Here is a 20,574-nt window from a genome sequence, read left to right as displayed (position 1 = left end):
ACCTCTTCAAATTCTTAAGTACAAGTACTGTCGTACCAACAGACTGGTGTGCTGCTTCTTGGGTTCTGCTTCTCCTCTTCCTCTGTAAGGTGTGATCAGCAGGTGCAGTTTTCAGGTGGTGTGAATTACCCTCATAAAAAAGCAGGATCTAGGGGAGTGGATTCCCAGAGACAGACGCCAGATGGTTAACTAATGCTTCTGGTAAATACACCAGAGTCTGTGCTCCATTATACACAAACGATTTGTTACATAACTTGCCTTCGATCTTCTCCTTCCACGTTGATCCTTTGCGTTTCGCTTCAACGCTGATCCTTCAGCCCTGTGGATTTCCTCTCCGGGCGTCTTGCTCTCATCCTCCTCGCTGCTCCTGTTCAGATAACCCACCTGTGTGGCCCATTTCCAGTACTTGCTTGCCTGTCCACCCTCCATCCATATCCACCTGCTAAGGAGCGCAAGACTACTAATCACAATTGATCGTCTGAAACACCACGCAGTCAACCACCAGATCTGTTGGTGCTTGTACCTTCCCTTGATTGCTTTATACTTTTAGCAAAGCTAGAATCTGTCTCGAAACTGTCTTCCAGTGTGGATCCGGTCCTGGCTTAGTGTTCTCCCTCCTGCAGACAAATCATTCAAACATTTTCCCTGTTCAATAAACATTTACCTTGAAATCCCTGGTGTCCGTAATAGTTGCTCGCGCTAGAGTCATCCAGTCATCCAGCATCAAGTACAGAAATTGTATTCTTCCAGTCACACTTCAAAAAAATCTTTCACTTAGTGTTGCCCCAAAGGATCCAAAGCAAATCGTGCAAAAAAATCCACATACTTGTGTTGGAAAAAAAAATAACCTGGGAATATTTATATATATTTTAGCACAAACAAGTCAGTGAAAGCAACAAAACTGTTGATGTGAATAATAAATTTTGCCACAATGTTTTTTTGGGGGTTTTTTTTGCACCCTTTAGTTTTGTACCATTTGTCATACTGGATAATAGCCTGCCCATTTACTTCCTGTGCAATTCCACTTGAATAAAATCTCACTTACAGCACAGTCTGCATTTTCTCCCTTTCACTTGGATTCCTTCTGGCAGATTTACTACTGGGCCAATCAGTGAACAGAAGACGTTGTGAACGATGACGTTGATTATTTTCTGTGTCGTTTTAGAATTGTAGTGTGAATGTAGTTTTAGCCATGAGGTGGAGGAAGTGAAGGAAGCCTTTCAGTCAGCGTTGGGTGTTCTTGCTTAGAGCTTTTGGCCATACTTCAGACATGCAAGGCAAATTAAAAGGCCAAAACATTTCACCAATTCCTAAAGATGAATAAATTAAAACTATCTATGCTAAATATTGTTTCTGTTAAATTTTGTTTAACAGAATGGAGAGGCGTTTAGAAACGCATAAATAGGGTAAAGGACTATTACACTTAATTTTTCACGACATTTAAAATATTTATTCTGCTGTACTGTAAACATTTTAATAACTTATAGTCATCGAACATGAACTAGATTGTTCTACTCTAATAGTAGAATTATTAAAACCCAGTTTGAGATTTCTCAAACCTTCAATGTGTGAAAGTTCCACCTCTGTACCAGGATAGCATTTCAAATAGCAAATAATTGAATTTGTAAGGATTCATTGGTCAGTCGTTGTCATTTCTAACAAAGAAAGCAATTTGCACTTCCCATTTGAGACCAATGTAATGCTTAGCAAGAAAATAACTGTTTAAGTTGATACTTACTATATAAGTATCAACCTAACAAAAATATGGTAATATTGTCAAAAATTTACTGTCAGCTAAAGCAGTGAAGGATTACTGAAACTCTTTTGAGAAAGCATTAGATCCACTATAATGATCATCAAAAAATTATAAAGATCTAACCTCTGGTCATGTGAGGGATGAAAACTATCACCCAAATGAGAACTAAAATGAAAACATCAGAAATCCCTAGAGAAAGCAAAGACGATGAACAACAACTGCCTGCATCAAAAGGTGTATTGAAGGAGGGTTTTAAGCAGACAACCACCTGGCGAGAAATCAGAGAAGGTTGGTGCAACTTTTTGTGAAAGGTATGAGCAAAATGAAAGAACTAATTAGTCACTTAGCTAAGATATCATTTATTTATTAGACTGAAAACTCATAACTTAGCAATCAGTTCCCTTGAATTTATATGTAAATGGAAAGTAAAACATAACTGGTTTTGTCTTGAAAGAAATGTGGTAAAGAAGAATCAGGATATCACAATCGACATCAATAGTTTACAACAGAACAATAATTTTGATCAGTTACATGCAAACTAATTACTGCAAAGCATATTTTTTTATGTCAAATAAGGATTCAGTTTGATCTATTGTGTGCTTTTCAGTTTTTAAAGGTATTTTCTTCGAGATCATGTCAGAGGGGAATCAAAGCAGAGTAACTGAATTCATACTAACTGGCTTTCCTGGACTCCATCCACAATATTATGGTCTCGCTTCAGCTGTATTATTCTTAGTCTATGTGGTAACTGTGAAAGCAAATGCTACAGTTTTTTTCTTATTTGCAACCAACAAGAGTCTTCATAAACCAGTGTACTACATCATTTTAAATGTGTCTGCCTGTGACCTTCTCTTCAGCACAACAACTTTACCTAAAATCATCAGTAGATACTGGTTTCAATCAGGGAGAATTTCTTTTACTGCTTGTTTTGTTCAGCTGTACCTTGTTCACTATTTGGGTTCAGTAAATTCTTTTATATTTGCACTGATGGCTTTTGATAGGTACTGTGCTGTCTGTCATCCACTCAGATACACAACTATTGTTAAAAAATTCACAGTCCATATGCTCAGTGTGACTGCATGGATTGTTGCTACTGCAGTTCCTTTAATGATGGTGATTAGAGCATATCCACTTCCTTACTGTGCATCAAACATAATCAATCACTGTTACTGTGATCATATTGCAGTGACCGTTCTGGCCTGCACAGACAGAGCCCCTTATTCTTTTCCAGCTTTTGTGGGTGCAATGATTACACTGTTAGGACCTCTGGCCTTTATACTTTTCTCATACTCTTCAATATTTATAGAAATAAGTAAAGTAACAAATTTGGGAAACTGTGGAAAGTCTCTGTCAACATGTAGTACTCAACTGATAATAATCTCACTTTATTATGTACCTCGATGTTTTGTGTATTTTGCTAGTCAAGTTGGAATTAAATTTAGTGATGATCTCCGAATAGTAATCATAATGCTTTACAGCCTTGTCCCTCCAATGATAAACCCACTCATATACTGCCTACGAGCTAAAGACATCAGAGAGTGTTTGATGAAACAATTCTACAAAGAAAAGTTCAGGTTTCATCAATTCACAATGAACAGACCAGCACATTAATTATAAGTGGTATCTTTATCTTCATATTTAACCGTGTCATGTCAATTATCCATGAATTTTTTAAAAAGTAAAATGAGATCATCAAACAGTGGCTTGTTTCATAGTTTCTTTTCAGCATGCTGATTTGATAGACTGCATTACTCACATACTTGTTGGTTGTAAGAAAAATAAAATATTTTCAGAATTTTTGTTTTATTCATGTGTCTAAGTTAATCAAAATACTGTAGCACCGTTAAAAATCCAGAAATCTGACAGACAGCATTATGAAAACAAAGAAAAACACCAGATAAATAAAGTATACAGCTGTGGGAATATTTAAACCAAAGTTAAATATTCTGGCTATAGTCTGCAGAACAGCTGTTCTGGATTTGATTCCCAACCTTGAGATTTTTGCTGTATATCATCCTCTCCTTCTCTCTTTGTCTGATTGCTGGGAAAAGGCCAGAAGTGCCAAAGTAAAACTTTGGAAAAAAAAAAACAAACAAAAAAAAAACTTTTAATCTCACATTTAATAAATATTTTTGTACATATGCCAGATTAGACAAATAGGAACATTTTCAACCATGTTTAAATGGTTTTATAGGACTTGGACAACAAGTTACATGAACTTGTCTTTTGTCCCTGGGCTAAGTTATATGTTGATTAGGTAAAAGGGACTAAATATGAACCTTTCAGACTAAATCATTCCACTTCCTGTTGCCATGAGCCTCGGAGGCATGCTTTTCTAAGAGTTTTAACAGTTCTTTTTTTGTTTTTTTCTATGGCGGGTAGTCAAATTGTGAGGCCTGATAACAAGATGCACAAAAAGTTAGGATTTTGATAACTTTACATCCCCCATGACTCATGAGCAAACCCCAATTTTTGTACCTTAAAACCTCTAGGAGGAATTTGATCGTGCATAGGTTATAAGCTGTCAAAATTGCAAGATCCATTCAAGATGACTGCCTTCCTGTTTATTGTTGGGCATGGATCCAAGAAAGATTGGTGTAAGTCTTGAGAGGTTCAACGGGTGTTTTGAAAGCCCTCATGTTGTTGAGCTTTTATCTGCTGCAACTTTTGCAAAGTTCTCAATATATGAAAATTACATGTACCACTGACTTGTCTGCAAAGTTCGGTATGGATGTATTTTTGGTGCAAAAGTATTTTTAACGAAACTGTGAAGTTAAAGTCAGAGAGAAAACTCCTCTAGCTTATATGATGTAATATATATTTTTTTGGTCTTGCACAAATAAAAGACAGTTACACCTCTTCAAATTCTTAAGTACAAGTACTGTCGTACCAACAGACTGGTGTGCTGCTTCTTGGGTTCTGCTTCTCCTCTTCCTCTGTAAGGTGTGATCAGCAGGTGCAGTTTTCAGGTGGTGTGAATTACCCTCATAAAAAAGCAGGATCTAGGGGAGTGGATTCCCAGAGACAGACGCCAGATGGTTAACTAATGCTTCTGGTAAATACACCAGAGTCTGTGCTCCATTATACACAAACGATTTGTTACATAACTTGCCTTCGATATTCTCCTTCCACGTTGATCCTTGGCGTTTCGCTTCTACGCTGATCCTTCAGCCCTGTGGATTTCCTCTCCCGGGGTCTTGCTCTCATCCTCCTCGCTGCTCCTGTTCAGATCACCCACCTGTGTGGCCCATTTCCAGTACTCGCTTGCCTGTCCACCCTCCATCCATATCCACCTGGTAAGGAGCGTAAGACTACTAATCATAATTGATCGTCTGAAACACCAAGCAGTCAACCACCAGATCTGTTGGTGCTTGTACCTCCCCTTGATTGCTTTATATTTTTAACAAAGCTAGAATCTGTCTCGAAACTGTCTTCCAGTGTGGATCCGGTCCTGGCTTAGTGTTCTCCCTCCTGCAGACAAATCATTCAAACATTTTCCCTGTTCAATAAACATTTACCTTGAAATCCCTGGTGTCCGTAATAGTTGCTCGCGCTAGAGTCATCCAGCATCAAGTACACATACTGTATTCTTCCAGTCACACTTCAAAAAAATCTTTCACTTAGTGTTGCCCCAAAAAATCCAAAGCAAATTGTGCAAAAAAATCCACATACTTGTGTTGGAAAAAAAAATAACCTGGGAATATTTATATATATTTTTAGCACAAACAAGTCAGTGAATGCAACAAAACTGTTGATGTGAATAATAAATTTTGCCACAATGTTTTTTTTTTTGTTTGTTTTTTTTGCACCCTTTAGTTTTGTACCATTTGTCATACTGGATAATAGCCTGCCCATTTACTTCCTGTGCAATTCCACTTGAATAAAATCTCACTTACAGCACAGTCTGCATTTTCTCCCTTTCACTTAGATTCCTTCTGGCAGATTTTCTACTGGGCCAATTAGTGAACAGAAGATGTTGTGAACGATGACGTTGATTATTTTCTGTGTCGTTTTAGAATTGTAGTGTGAATGTAGTTTTAGCCATGAGGTGGAGGAAGTGAAGGAAGCCTTTCAGTCAGCGTTGGGTGTTCTTGCTTAGAGCTTTTGGCCATACTTCAGACATGCAAGGCAAATTAAAAGGCCAAAACATTTCACCAATTCCTAAAGATGAATAAATTAAAACTATCTATGCTAAATATTGTTTCTGTTAAATTTTGTTTAACAGAATGGAGAGGCGTTTAGAAACGCATAAATAGGGTAAAGGACTATTACACACTTAATTTTTCACGACATTTAAAATATTTATTCTGCTGTGCTGTAAACATTTTAATAACTTATAGTTATCAAACATGAACTAGATTGTTCTACTCTTAATAGTAGAATTATTAAAACCCAGTTTGAGATTTCTCAAACCTTCAATGTGTGAAAGTTCCACCTCTGTACCAGGATAGCATTTCAAATAGCAAATAATTGAATTTGTAAGGATTCATTGGTCAGTCGTTGTCATTTCTAACAAAGAAAGCAATTTGCACTTGCCTTTTGAGACCAATGTAATGTTTAGCAAGAAAAGAACTGTATATAAGTATCAACCTAACAAAAATATGGTAATATTGTCAAAAATTTACTGTCAGCTAAAGCAGTGAAGGATTACTGAAACTCTTTTGAGAAAGCATTAGATCCACTATAATGATCATCAAAAAATTATAAAGATCTAACCTCTGGTCATGTGAGGAATGAAAACTATCACCCAAATGAGAACTAAAATGAAAACATCAGGAATCCCTAGAGAAAGCAAAGACGATGAACAACAACTGCCTGCATCAAAAGGTGTATTGAAGGAGGGTTTTAAGCAGACAACCACCTGGCGAGAAATCAGAGAAGGTTGGTGCAACTTTTTGTGAAAGGTACAAGCAAAATAAAAGAACTAATTAGTCACTTAGCTAAGATATCATTTATTTATTAGACTGAAAACTCATAACTTAGCAATCAGTTCCCTTGAATTTATATGTAAATGGATAGTAAAACATAACTGGTTTTGTCTTGAAAGAAATGTGGTAAAGAAGAATCAGGATATCACAATCGACATCAATAGTTTACAACAGAACAATAATTTTGATCAGTTACATGCAAACTAATTACTGCAAAGCATATTTTTTTATGTCAAATAAGGATTCAGTTTGATCTATTGTGTGCTTTTCAGTTTTTAAAGGTATTTTCTTCGAGATCATGTCAGAGGGGAATCAAAGCAGAGTAACTGAATTCATACTAACTGGCTTTCCTGGACTCCATCCACAATATTACGGTCTCGCTTCAGCTGTATTATTCTTAGTCTATGTGGTAACTGTGAAAGCAAATGCTACAGTTTTTTTCTTATTTGCAACCAACAAGAGTCTTCATAAACCAGTGTACTACATCATTTTAAATGTGTCTGCCTGTGACCTTCTCTTCAGCACAACAACTTTACCTAAAATCATCAGTAGATACTGGTTTCAATCAGGGAGCATTTCTTTTACTGCTTGTTTTGTTCAGCTGTACCTTGTTCACTATTTGGGTGCAGTCAATTCTTTTATATTTGCACTGATGGCTTTTGATAGGTACTGTGCTGTCTGTCATCCACTCAGATATACAAATATTGTTAAAAAATTCACAGTCCATATGCTCAGTGTGACTGCATGGATTGTTACTATTCCAGTTCCTTTAATGATGGTGATTAGAGCATATCCACTTCCTTACTGTGCATCAAACATAATTAATCACTGTTACTGTGATCATATTGCAGTGACAGTCCTGGCCTGCACAGACAGAGCCCCTTATTCTTTTCCAGCTTTTGTGGGTGCAATGATTACACTGTTAGGACCTCTGGCCTTTATACTTTTCTCATACTCTTCAATATTTATAGAAATAAGTAAAGTAACAAATTTGGGAAACTGTGGAAAGTCTCTGTCAACATGTAGTACTCAACTGATAATAATCTCACTTTATTATGTACCTCGATGTTTTGTGTATTTTGCTAGTCAAGTTGGAATTAAATTTAGTGCTGATCTCCGAATAGTAATCATAATGCTTTACAGCCTTGTCCCTCCAATGATAAACCCACTCATATACTGCCTACGAGCTAAAGACATCAGAGAGTGTTTGATGAAACAATTCTACAAAGAAAAGTCCAGGTTTCATCAATTCACAATGAACAGACCAGCACATTAATTATAAGTGGTATCTTTATCTTCATATTTAACCGTGTCATGTCAATTATCCATTAATTTTTTTTTAAATAAAATGAGAACATCATCAAACAGTGGGTTGTTTCACAATTTCTTTTCAGCATGCTGATTTGATAGATCGCATTACTCACATACTTGTTGGCTTTAAGAAAATTAAAATATTTTCAGAATTTTTACTGTATTCATATCTGTAAGTTAATCAGAAATTCTGCAAGTCTATTAAAGATTTAGAGTTGACAGAGAACATTCCCGAACAAACAACATTATGAAGAGAAAGAAAAACACTAGATGAAGTATACAGCTGTAGGAATATTTAAACCAAAGTTAAATATTGTGGCTGTAGTCTGCAGAACAGCTGTCCAAGATTTGTTTGCCAACCTTGAGATTTTTGCTGACTGATTACTAGGAAAAAAATGGCAGTTATAAAAATGGCAGTTATATTAAGATTTACCTTTTTTGGAAAAAAAAGTAAATCTTTTTTCCCCCAAAGATTTACTTTAAATTTAATTTAAAGTAAATCTTTAAATATTTAAATCTTTAAGTCTTTAAAAATTTAAAGATTGACTTTAAATTAAATTTAAAGTAAATCTTTGGGGAAAAAAAATAAAGAAACAAAACTAAATCTCACATTAATAAACATTCTTATAAATATGCCAGCTTAGACAAATATAATTTTCAGCTTTTTTAATGGTATTATGGGGCTTAGACAACAAGTTACATGAACTTGTCTTCTGTCACTGGGCAAAGTTATATGTTGTTTAGGTAAAGGGGACCAAATATGAACCTTTAGAAGTAAACATTAAACTGTCTCTTAGGGAAGTGTAATGAGGCCTCTGTGTTCAGGGGCCTTTCAGACTCGCATTGTAAGAGTTTTTCTTTTTTCTTTGTTGAGTAGTCAAATGTTGAGGCCTGGCTCCACCCCCTTCAACATGCACAAAAAGTCAGGATTTTCATAACTTTAGATCCTCCATGATTTATGACCAAACTCAAATTTTTATACAACAAAATGACCTATGCATAATGCACTTTATCATGCATAGGTTATAAACCATCAAAATTTCAAGATCAATTCAAGAAGGCTCCCTTACTGTTTATAGTTGGGCATGGATCCAAGAGGGTTTGGTGTAGGTCTTGGGAAGTTCAAAATATGTAAATTACATGTACCACTGACTTGTTTGCAAAGTTTGGTATGGAGGTATTTTTGGTGAAAAGTATTTGTAAAGTTGCAGTCAGAAAGAAAAATCTACATATTTCGCAATTGTGTATTTTTTAGCCTTTCACAATTAAAGACAGCAGTTATGTCCCTTTAAATTCTTAAGAACAAGTACTGTCGTGAAAACACCCTGATGTGCTGCTTCTTGAGCTCCGCTCTCTCTTCTTCCTCTCCAGGTTGCAAGTGCATACCCTTATCAATAAGAGGAGTGAGTTCCCAGAGACACACGCCAGACTGTTTACCGTTACTTGTGGTAACTACAGCGGACTTGGTCATCCCACAAACTATTTGTTATATAACTTGCCTTTGATCTCTTCATTTCACGCTGATCCTTCAGCCTTATGGATTTTCTCTCCCGGTGTCTTGCTCTCGTCCTCCTTGCTGCTCCTGTTCAGGTCACCCATCTGTGGTTCATCTCCAGTACTCTCGCCCGCCTGTCCACCCTCCAACGATCCATCTCCTCCTGCTAAGGAGAGTAACACTACAGATCACGATTGATCGGTAGTATTACCTAAACACCAAGAAGTCAACCGCCAGATCTTTGGTGCTCGTACCTCTCCTCGATTGCTTTCTCCTTTCACAAAGCAAGAACCTGATTCCACACTGTTTTCCAGTGTGGATCCGGCCATGGCTTGGTGTTCTCCCTCCTCCAGACAAATCATTCAAACATTTTCTCTTTTCAACAAACATGTACCTTGCAATTCCTGGTGTCCGTAATGGTCGTGTAACACAGTAGAGAAGAGTATTATATATTTTAGAAGAATGGGCCAATAGGTTCGGGCATCGAAGCACAGTGGGGTGTTTACATGACACACAAAGGCAGTTGAATGAATTTAAAGAACTGGCCTTAGTGAAATAAGCCATAAAATTGAGAATAAATTGTACAAGACACACAATTAAGAAAATAACATTACACACAATAAAATACAAGAAATAATAATAATACTTGGCCAAGAGCTAGTTCTCAGTTTTAAATCTTTTGGATGCATCCAAAAAATTAAATTTTCTATTGACTAGGTAGATTACCTAGCTTCCCTAATCTCTGTTTCTTAAAGAGGCATTCCCATTTTATGTGGGTTACAGTTGCTCACCCTAGAGCAGTGTTTCTCAACCCTGGTCCTCACCGCCCCCCTGTCCTGCATGTTTTAGGTGCTTCCCTTCTGTCACACACCTGAATTGTATCTCTGGGTGATTAACAGGCTTCTGCAGTACTTGATGGTCATACAATAATTTGAATCAGCTGTCCTGGAACAGAGGCACATCTAAAACATGCAGAGCAGGGGGGCGGTGAGGACCAGGGTTGAGAAACTGCCCTAGAGTCATCCAGCATCAAGTACACAAATAGTATTCTTTCAGTCACACTTCCAAAAAATCTTGCAGGCTTTAGTTTTGTACCATTTGTCACACTGAAAAGTAGCCTGCCCATTGCTTTCCTGTGCAATTCCACTTGAATAAAATCTCACTTACAGCACAGTCTCTGTTTTCTCAACTTCGCTTGGATTCCTTCTGGCAGATTTTCAATGGGCCAAGAAGGAGTTGTGAACGATGACATCAATTTTCTGTACGGTTTTCGAATTGTAGTCTACTGCACTTCAGACATACAGTGCATATTAAATGGCCAAAGCATTTCACCAATTCCTAAAGATGAATAAATTAAAACTATCTGTGCTAAATATTGTCTTGCTATTTATTTAACAGAATGGAGAGGCCTCTTGGATTTGGATGAACAGGATGATACAAAGCTGAACTTGGCTTCAGACTGAAGTTTCTGACTCGGAAAGTAATTAAAGGACGATTGGACTTAATTTTTCACTACAATTAACTTCTTTAGTCTGCTGTTTAAACATTTGAATAACTTAGGCTAATCAAACCTGGATTAGATTGATCTACACTAGTAGAACTATTAAAACCCAGTTGTTCTCAAACCTTTAATTTTTGAAAGTTCAATAAAGGTTATTTCCAGTGCTCACCCCCTTCCCCATTTACTGTCTGTCTCCCCTTTTTCTCGTTTTCCTTTTTACTGTTCAGCCATCAAGTCACAACCAAGGTCTCTTGGGCCATAAAATCCTTATAAAAAACAAACATTGCTTGTAAATCCAAAAATAAAACTCTTTTAGTCTAAATAGAACCTTATACAAGGTGAATAATCTTGCACAGTGAAAGTCATTTTTAAGGGTATAGGAACAATAATAATGATTTGAAAAGACACATTCAAAACATCTGAGAACTTTTACTGTTCATGTGGGAATAAGACCTTCTGAGGATGCACCTGGTTGGATAAAACGAGCAGATATTAGCTGTAAACCAGTCTCTACTCCAAGTTGTCACTTGTTGAGCTGCCTTACTGAGGTAAGATTGGTCTATTCCTGTATACAACATTCTCAGTTACCATCAGGGACTATATTATGTCTATAAGCTTGTGAGCAAAGAATATTTGCTGGACAGTTTGTTTCTAAAATAGAAAGAGTTGAATTACAAAGTGTCAGATATCATTTGTTAATTTTGCATGTGCATTATTGAGTTTATTCATCAATTATAGGTAATTATATATAAGTAAAATTACCTTTACTGTTAATACTATTTTAAAAAATTAACTCAATTGTTTAGCAGCATGATAATAAAGTTTAATTATATCTTTACTAATGTTGTGGTGACATTTAATGCAATTAAAAATGAATAAATTTATAACACTCCTTCACAGGGACTTGAGATAATGATGCTCAGCTCAAACATCACAAGGGTACACAACTTTTTCATCCTTGGGTTCCCTGGACTCTCACCATCCTACTATGGCCCTGCATCAGCTGTACTTTTTTTAGTCTTTCTAGCCATTTTAGTAGGAAATATTTTCATCTTGGTGTTTGTCATCTATGAAAAATCTCTTCAAAAACCTACATACTTGGTCTTTTGTCACCTTGCACTGACTGATTTATCATTTGGGACTGTTACACTCCCAAAGATCATATCAAAATATTGGTTTGGAAACAGCATCATTTCATTTTATGAGTGTTTTACACAAATGTTCTTTGTTCACTATTTAGGCTCGGTGATGTCATTTTTGTTACTGGTAATGGCTCTTGATAGATTTATAGCAATTTGTGTCCCACTGCGATACCCTGTCCTAATCACAAACAATATCATATTTGCTCTTTGTGGATCTGCTTGGTTTCTACCCATAATTTTGATGCTGATTGTAATATTCCAAGCCCTCAGTTTACCTTACTGTCAATCAAATATCATTACCCAGTGCTACTGTGACCACATCTCAATAACAAATCAGGCATGTGGAAATGATCGGAAGATTGCACAGATTGTTACCCTTTGTATCGCTATGTTTTGTCTCTTGGTGCCCCTTGCATTTATCCTGATTTCGTATGTTTCCGTTATTATAGTCATTTTAAAAATGTCTAATTCTGCAGGACGCAGCAGAATTCTGGCAACTTGTACGCCACAAATATTCATAACATGTCTCTTCTATCTCCCTAGGTGCTTTGTTTATATAGCTAACACAGTTGGATTTTCTTTTAGTGTAGATGTTCGCATTTTATTAATTCTGCTGTACAGTCTACTTCCTGCTGCAGTCAACCCGATAATATACTGTTTCAAGACCCAAGAAATAAAGCACACTTTGATAAAGAGAATAAAAGTAGCTAAAATTGGAATAGAGTTAAAAATTTGGACCGGTAACTAACAAGAACATTTTCTGCTTATTCAATACATTCATGTCAACTGAACGTTTTGTTTGTTTGGGTTTGTTTGAATTGTAGCTACCTTTGTTTATGTTTTATGTATTGTTTGACTGGCAGGCAGATTGCATAGAATTGCACCGATATGATCAGAGAGTACTCAAAATGTACTCAAGAATGAGTAACATGAGTGTTTTTACTCAAGTAAAAGTGAAAAGTAACCATCCAAGAAATTACTTGCAGAAAAACAAACAGTATTTTGTAAAATGGCTACTACTCTCATGAGTAACTGAGTAAAATGTGACTTAATATTTCAAAATCATATAAGACATAAAAAACTAGTTACATGCAAATTATTGAATTTTAGACACTAGAATAAATACATAAATAAATAACTACTACAAAGTGCAAGTGTTACTCCTTTCAAATTTACAAAGACCTCTCATTTAACAAAAATCAGCATTCAGTTTATTTTCGCCTTTATTTTATGTCATCTTAGCTTTAATAAAACATTTCTTGTAATCAAACTAAAATACTATTTTAGTCTAAATCCAAGTTATGCTTGGTTTATGACTTTTCATTTTAAAGGAGTTAGGAATGATGAGAAAAAATACAATCAAAACGTCTGACAACTTTTATGGTTCATTTGGGAATAAGACTTAAGAGGATTCACCTGGTTGGATATAAGAGACAACCAGTCTTTTGCAGAGGCTTCAGCTGCTGAGCTAGCTTAGTCAGGTGAGATTTCGAACTGTACTTGCCTTTTTGGATATTACAATGAGTGCAACATTGTGACATTGTATTACTGCATAGTTTGGTTTAAATTGATAACACCTCCATTAATGTGCTAATTTCATTTACAGAAACTAAAAGCATTCTTGTAAATTAGTATTTTGAAACATAAAAGATAAAATTTGTATTTTAAAATTAAACAGTTAAGCAGATTCAGTCATGATGATGCATAATGATTAATTGTATTTTTGACTAAAATTTGTGTTGTGTTTCAAATACAATTAAAAATGAATACATTTATAACACTCCTTCACAGGGACTTGAGATAATGGTGCTCAGCTCAAACATCACAAGGATACACAACTTTTTCATCCTTGGGTTCCCTGGACTCTCACCATCTTACTACAGCCCTGCATCAGCTGTACTTTTTCTAGTGTATCTGGCTATTTTAGTAGGAAATATTTTCATCTTGGTGTTTGTCATCTATGAAAAATCTCTTCAAAAACCTACATACTTGGTCTTTTGTCACCTTGCTCTGACTGATTTATCATTTGGGACTGTTACACTCCCAAAGATCATATCAAAATATTGGTTTGGAAACAGCATCATTTCATTTTATGAGTGTTTTACACAAATGTTCTTTGTTCACTATTTAGGCTCGGTGATGTCATTTTTGTTACTGGTAATGGCTCTTGATAGATTTATAGCAATTTGTGTCCCACTGCGATACCCTGTCCTAATCACAAACAATATCATATTTGCTCTTTGTGGATCTGCTTGGTTTCTACCCATAATTTTGATGCTGATTGTAATATTCCAAGCCCTCAGTTTACCTTACTGTCAATCAAATATCATTATCCAGTGCTACTGTGACCACATTTCAATAACAAATCAGGCATGTGGAAATGATCGGAAGATTGTACAGCTTATTGCTGTCTGCATCGCTATGTTTTGTCTCTTGGTGCCTCTTGTATTTATCCTGATTTCTTATGTTTCTGTTATTATAGTCATTTTAAAAGTGTCTAATTCTGCAGGACGCAGCAGAATTCTGGCAACTTGTACTCCACAAATATTCATAACATGTCTTTTCTATCTCCCGAGATGCTTTGTTTATATAGCTAACCTTGTTGGATTTTCTTTTAGTGTAGATGTTCGCATTTTATTAATCCTGCTGTACAGTCTACTTCCTGCTGCAGTCAACCCGATAATATACTGTTTCAAGACCCAAGAAATTAAGCACACTTTGATGAAGAGAATAAAAGTAGCTAAAATTGGAATAGAGTTAAAAATCTGGACCGGTAACTAGGATTAGGAAGCGTGATGATACAACAGGAAAAGAAGAATATTTGAATGATTAACTCCATACTTTAGGTAAATTAAATGCTTTGTTTGCTCGAGTATGTTTTTAACATGATGTCATTTTAAAATACTACTATCTTAATTGCATTTATACTTTTATGGTTTATGTATTTTTGTTTTAAAAGTTTGAAAAAAATATTAAAATACACAGATGGCAATTTTTGAGTTAGTTAAGCAGTCGCAATGGAAAATATTATTAAAGTGAAATGTGAGGTTTTCATATTTTCTTGTAGTTATGACAATATTATGTAGAAGGAAACTCAGTGTGAACTGAAAGTGTCTGTTAGTTTTTGATGTCATTCATGCACCTTTTATTTGGTTAAGTACTAAACACTAAATTTAATTATTTATGTATATTAAAACAAATATTTAGTTTTGGATTCTCAAAGTGTTTTTTGACTTTGTATTTTGTCATTAAAAGATTCATTAAAAACATTCCAGTCAATGTGATGAAAGATTTTCTGTAAGCTCAACAATATGTTACAATACAAGGGAAACACTCATCCTGTCTTTAACCAAATCAGTCTAGATGTTGCTGACAGATTTATTTTCTAAATTTCTTCATTAATTAAATATATTTAACATTAACAAATGTAACCTAAGAATGATATAAAGTCAACAATTACATCTAAAAAAGGCCTTGAGAAAAGAGGCTGTTACAATGTATAATATATATATATATATATATATATATATATATATATATATATATATATATGCATATATATATATATATGCATATATATATATATATGCATATATATATATATATATATATATATATATATATGCATATATATATATATATATATATATATATATATATATATATATGCATATATATATATATATATATGCATATATATATATATATATATATATATATATATATATATATATATATATATATATATATATATATATATATATATATATATTGGACAGCTCTGTTTCTTGTGAAATGTATTTATTTACCTTGGCAGTTTAGACTCCCACTGATGTGATTCATTAATAAAACTTTTCTGGCCAAAAGTTGTTTTTCTGATTGAGGCTGCTCCTCTAACTCTTCCGTTCACAATGGATTTGAAATAAACAAAGGCAGAGAGGGGACAGGTAGTTAGGCACTAAATCGTTCAAGGCGCCATGATGGAAGTCAGAATTGAGGGATGGGATTATTGAACAAAGCGACTGGAATTGTTTTCCCTATTTGTTTTTACCAGTTTAGTCATGGTTTCTATTTGGTCAAGTCAAGCTAATTTGAGAAAATTATCTTTAGCTTGAGAGAAATATTTAAAACATCCTTAAATTCTTGGTTCAGAAGTCAAAGTAGTTAAAAGTAGGGCTGTTGTAAACAAATATTTTAGTAATCGAGTAATCTATCGATTATTCTTACGATTAATCGAGTAATCGGATAAAAAAATTATAAAATGAAATATTGGTAAATCTGGCATAATACTGGTGTTACTATCAGATATCAATATCAGTCCAATTTTTCATATTTGAGCATCCCTAACAGTTGCTTTTTTGTAGTTTAGAAAACTAACCTGTAACAATAATAGCTCACTTTCTAAGTTAACCAGAAGAAAAGTTATAGAAAAATCTGAAATTATATTGAATTTAATAACAAAGAGGCAGGCTCACATATACGCTTATAAAATCCAGCTTTTAGTTTATGTATTCATCTTCAGTGAGTTTAATAGATTAATTAAACTCACCTTGCCACCTAACCTGTCACGCTTTGGGTTTGAAAATACGGGAAATGCCGCCTGGAGTGGGAGGAGAGGGCGAATGAACTAACGTAAGATGGATGGAGGGGAGGAAATAGACCAGCGGACTGACGAACCGTTAGACCGGGGGACGAACACGGGGGGAAGCAATACGGGATATTTACGACACCTTCACTGGTCACACTCAGAAACTCATCTACCAGCCATGTACGGTGCGCTCCGCCACCCGTTTCTTCAGACCGGGATATGAAATTTATTGTGCGGTTCGTCGGTAAAGCTACATTTACACGGTAAGCATCAGCTACTCAGCCGCCCGCCCTGCTCAGTCTATCCGCTCACCTCAGCGCTCTTCCCGCCGTTCGCTTTCAACCAGCAGCCCCGGAGGAGAAATGCTGCCGTACTCCAGGCATTCCCCCAGTCATTTTAAGGATGCTTATTGGTTCCCCAAAAACGATAAAAAGTCGGGCATTATCATCAATCAATAAAATCCCCACGGGCCAATCTTGAAGATTGGACTTTATGCCGCTGAGACTTAGCTTTTGTCAACAACTCAGAGGCGGAAGTGAGAGCTCCGCGCAACGCAAATGAAGTCCCGGCCGGAACACGGTGCGCTAACTAATAAAACATAAATTAACGAAGCTTCGAGGCAGGTAAATTTTCCTCGAGGAATTTTAGTAATCGAGGTACTCGAATCATTCGAGGAATCGTTTCAGCCCTAGTTAAAAGTAAGAGAAGAAAACTCAAAACATTGTGAAAACTGATTCCATTGGTAGAAGAAAATGTGATGTACGGAAAAAAGGCTGTTTTGTTCTGGAACACGTGACCTCCAAACACAATGAGCTCCTTCAGAAAGTCTGATAAGATTACTCTAAGGAAAAACAAAAAAAACTTGAGCATATTTTCATTAAAAGTCTTTTTCTATTTCAAATACGTTTTGGATTACTAAAGTGCATTTCTGGCCCTTTAGAGTCTGACCAACCAGAGACATCCCCATATGCATGTCCACTCTGCTGAGACTGCACTTTCCATTTTGCATGGTGTAACCTTTCTCTCCATTTCAGACTGTGTGTTTTATAGATTTTAAACTCTGGCCAATCTCTGGTCAAGCTATAGTTTTTTATGTATTTGATGTTTGAGTTTTATAACCTACTGTGCTTCTGAGAGTAAAATTGTTGATTTTTGAAGGAACAAGGAAGAAAATCATCTAAAAAGTGTTATAATTTTGAACACAAGAAAACGTCAAGCAGAAATGCAATAACATGCATTGTACTAATGGCAGTCATGTTTGTTTGTCAAACTGGAAACCATTAGAGATCATTGTCCATTTGGGATTTACTTTGCCTACTTATAGTGTAGTAACAAATGAAATGCTGAGCATGTTTTAGATAAAAATGTAGGGAGGTGTTGAAGATGTAGTGGATTTAAATAGCAAACATTACATGATTTGTTGTGTCTAATGCTTTTTTGTTTTCTATATACAATAGCAGGAAGCATGTTAACAGTTCCATGTTTTGTGAGTTCATCTGCTGTTTTCCATAACTTGTAATTTTCTGCTTTGACATTTGTGTTTGATATTTAGTCACTGTTTCTACTGTTGTAATCACAGGGATTATGTTGTACACTAATGTAACAACGATAAAAAACTTTTTTATCACTGGATTTCCAGGTCTTGTGCCAAAGTATTATGGCCCCGTTTCAGCTACGCTTTTCCTGCTTTATTTGGCTATAGCAGCTGGAAACATTTTTATTTTAGTCTTTGTTAGATATGAAAGGTCTCTTCACAAACCCTCATATGTCATCTTTTGCCACTTGGCACTAAGTGACGTAATGTTTGGAACAGTAACGCTACCAAAGACAATATCTTTATATTGGTTTAATGACAGAATTGTATCATTTTACAGTTGTTTTGCCCAAATGTACTTTGTTCACTTTTTAGGAGCAACTCATTCTTTCATTCTGATGGTGATGGCGCTGGATCGCTTCATTGCAATTTGTTCTCCTCTGCGCTACAATTCACTTTTCACAAATACGACTGTTTCTGCGCTTTGTGGAATATCATGGTTTATGCCGATTTCGTGGATGTTTGGCGTAGTTTTTGATGCTCTGAGTCTACCTTTTTGTAATTCAAATATCATTGTTCACTGCTACTGTGACCATTTATCAATAATTAACCTTGGATGTGAGAATATACGAAGTTCAACAGTTCTGGGATTGAGTCTTGCCATGTTCAGCTTGTTGATACCTCTGGGATTTATTGTTCTGTCCTATTTTATAATCATCTTTTCTGTTTTGAAAATATCGTCCTCTAAAGGACGCATTAGGGCTTGGTCGACTTGCACACCTCAGCTAATGATCATCTGCCTTTATTATCTGCCAAGGTGCTTTGTTTACTTGGCTAACTTTGTAGGATACACGTTCAATGCTTCAGTTCGAATTGTTGTTGTAATGCTGTATAGTCTTTTACCTGCTCTTGTCAACCCGATAATATACTGCTTCAAAACAAAGGACATCAAAGAAAGCTTAAAAATGAAGCTTTTTACCAAATGAACTAATATAGCAACAAAGGCTGGTTAAATTTTAACAGAAGACAGCAGAAGAAAGACTTTTTACAGATGTAGCTGGGAGACTGAAAGAGCTCTACTTACTTCAGTCAAGTTGAAGTTTTATTTTGTCAAAAGGATTTGCTTTAATGAAAATTTAATTCTTGATTTTTGTTTTTATTCTATTTTTTTAGTCTGTTGTCAATTAATCTATAAAATGCATTAACCCTAAAATAAACCATATATAGATCATTTCAACTGCAAATTGTAAAGTGAATTTATTATTTCTATTTCTCTTTATAACTTTGTTTAACATGTATGAACAATAAATCTACATGTGGTTAAAAACTATATTCAGGTGGTGGAGTACAAAATTTCTCAGGGCAACAATAGTGTCAAATTAATGGAGGGTTGTTGTTTTTTCAGTGTCAGATTTTTACAGCTAAACAAAATTGAAAAATTTAAATTTTTTGTCAGATGTAAATTACATGTGTAATTTGTTTCAGGATTAAAGTTGAGGTCAGAGAAAAACAGTCGTCTTAATTGTGAGTAAACACCAGAATATGTAATCAATCCCCTCAGATGGTTGTGTGATACTTAGGGCTGAAACGATTCCTCGAATGATTCGAGTACCTCGATTACTAAAATTCCTCGAGGAAAATTTACCTGCCTCGAAGCTTCGTTAATTTATGTTTTATTATTTAGCGCACCGTGTTCCGGCCGGGACTTCATTTGCGTTGCGCGGAGCTCTCACTTCCGCCTCTGAGTTGTTGACAAAAGCTAAGTCTCAGTGGCATAAAGTCCAATCTTCAAGATTGGCCCGTGGGGATTTTATTGGTTGATGATAATGCCCGACTTTTTATCGTTTTTTGGGGAACCAATAAGCATCCTTAAAATGACTGGGGGAATGCCTGGAGTACGGCAGCATTTCTCCTCCGGGGCTGCTGGTTGAAAGCGAACAGCGGGAAGAGCGCTGAGGTGAGCGGATAGCCTGAACAGGGCGGGCGGCTGAGTAGCTGATGCTTACCGTGTAAATGTAGCTTTACCGACGAACAGCACAATAAATTTCATATCCCGGTCAGAAGAAACGGGTGGCGGAGCGCATCGTACATGGCTGGTAGATGAGTTTCTGAGTGTGACCAGTGAAGGTGTCGTAAATATCCCGTATTGCTTCCCCCCGTGTTCGTCCCCCGGTCTAACGGTTCGTCAGTCCGCTGGTCTATTTCCTCCCCTCCACCCCATCTTACGTTCGTTCATTCGCCCTCTCCTCCCACTCCAGGCGGCATTTCCCGTATTTTCAAACCCAAAGCGTGACAGGTTAGGTGGCAAGGTGAGTTTAA

At 35.8% G+C, this 20,574-nt stretch overlaps 5 protein-coding genes across 5 annotated transcripts; all 5 read left to right on the top strand.

Annotated features, from left to right (window-relative positions):
• Positions 1 to 2,361: 2,361 nt before the first annotated feature.
• Positions 2,362 to 3,367, top strand: LOC148155769 (olfactory receptor 2AT4-like). The gene has a single exon (XM_088012168.1). The coding sequence runs from the start codon at positions 2,390 to 2,392 to the stop codon at positions 3,365 to 3,367; it is 978 nt and encodes a 325-aa protein (XP_087868294.1). The 5' UTR covers positions 2,362 to 2,389.
• A 3,587-nt stretch (positions 3,368 to 6,954) lies between these two features.
• LOC148155768 (olfactory receptor 2AT4-like) lies at positions 6,955 to 7,976 on the top strand. The gene has a single exon (XM_088012167.1). The coding sequence runs from the start codon at positions 6,983 to 6,985 to the stop codon at positions 7,958 to 7,960; it is 978 nt and encodes a 325-aa protein (XP_087868293.1). The 5' UTR covers positions 6,955 to 6,982; the 3' UTR covers positions 7,961 to 7,976.
• A 3,927-nt stretch (positions 7,977 to 11,903) lies between these two features.
• On the top strand, positions 11,904 to 12,881 carry LOC106921048 (olfactory receptor 2AT4-like). Its single transcript, XM_014992477.2, has one exon. It carries the CDS (start codon positions 11,904 to 11,906, stop codon positions 12,879 to 12,881), a length of 978 nt encoding a protein of 325 aa, XP_014847963.2.
• A 1,055-nt stretch (positions 12,882 to 13,936) lies between these two features.
• On the top strand, positions 13,937 to 14,914 carry LOC106921052 (olfactory receptor 2AT4-like). Its single transcript, XM_014992480.2, has one exon. The coding sequence runs from the start codon at positions 13,937 to 13,939 to the stop codon at positions 14,912 to 14,914; it is 978 nt and encodes a 325-aa protein (XP_014847966.1).
• A 3,294-nt stretch (positions 14,915 to 18,208) lies between these two features.
• Positions 18,209 to 19,241, top strand: LOC106921051 (olfactory receptor 52N5-like). Its single transcript, XM_014992479.2, has one exon. The coding sequence runs from the start codon at positions 18,306 to 18,308 to the stop codon at positions 19,239 to 19,241; it is 936 nt and encodes a 311-aa protein (XP_014847965.2). The 5' UTR covers positions 18,209 to 18,305.
• Positions 19,242 to 20,574: the final 1,333 nt, after the last annotated feature.

Source organism: Poecilia mexicana, unplaced genomic scaffold, assembly GCF_051168715.1.
Source record: "Poecilia mexicana isolate PSO_F unplaced genomic scaffold, ASM5116871v1 scaffold_13, whole genome shotgun sequence".
Lineage (NCBI taxonomy): Eukaryota > Metazoa > Chordata > Actinopteri > Cyprinodontiformes > Poeciliidae > Poecilia > Poecilia mexicana.
Note: the sequence above shows the minus strand (reverse complement) of the source record. Positions and strands in the feature narration are given on the sequence as shown.

Bases quoted from the DNA above. Each gene is read 5' to 3' on its own strand.
- LOC148155768 (XM_088012167.1), top strand. From the start codon at position 6,983: ATGTCAGAGGGGAATCAAAGCAGAGTAACTGAATTCATACTAACTGGC.
- LOC106921048 (XM_014992477.2), top strand. From the start codon at position 11,904: ATGATGCTCAGCTCAAACATCACAAGGGTACACAACTTTTTCATCCTT.
- LOC148155769 (XM_088012168.1), top strand. From the start codon at position 2,390: ATGTCAGAGGGGAATCAAAGCAGAGTAACTGAATTCATACTAACTGGC.
- LOC106921052 (XM_014992480.2), top strand. From the start codon at position 13,937: ATGGTGCTCAGCTCAAACATCACAAGGATACACAACTTTTTCATCCTT.
- LOC106921051 (XM_014992479.2), top strand. From the start codon at position 18,306: ATGTTGTACACTAATGTAACAACGATAAAAAACTTTTTTATCACTGGA.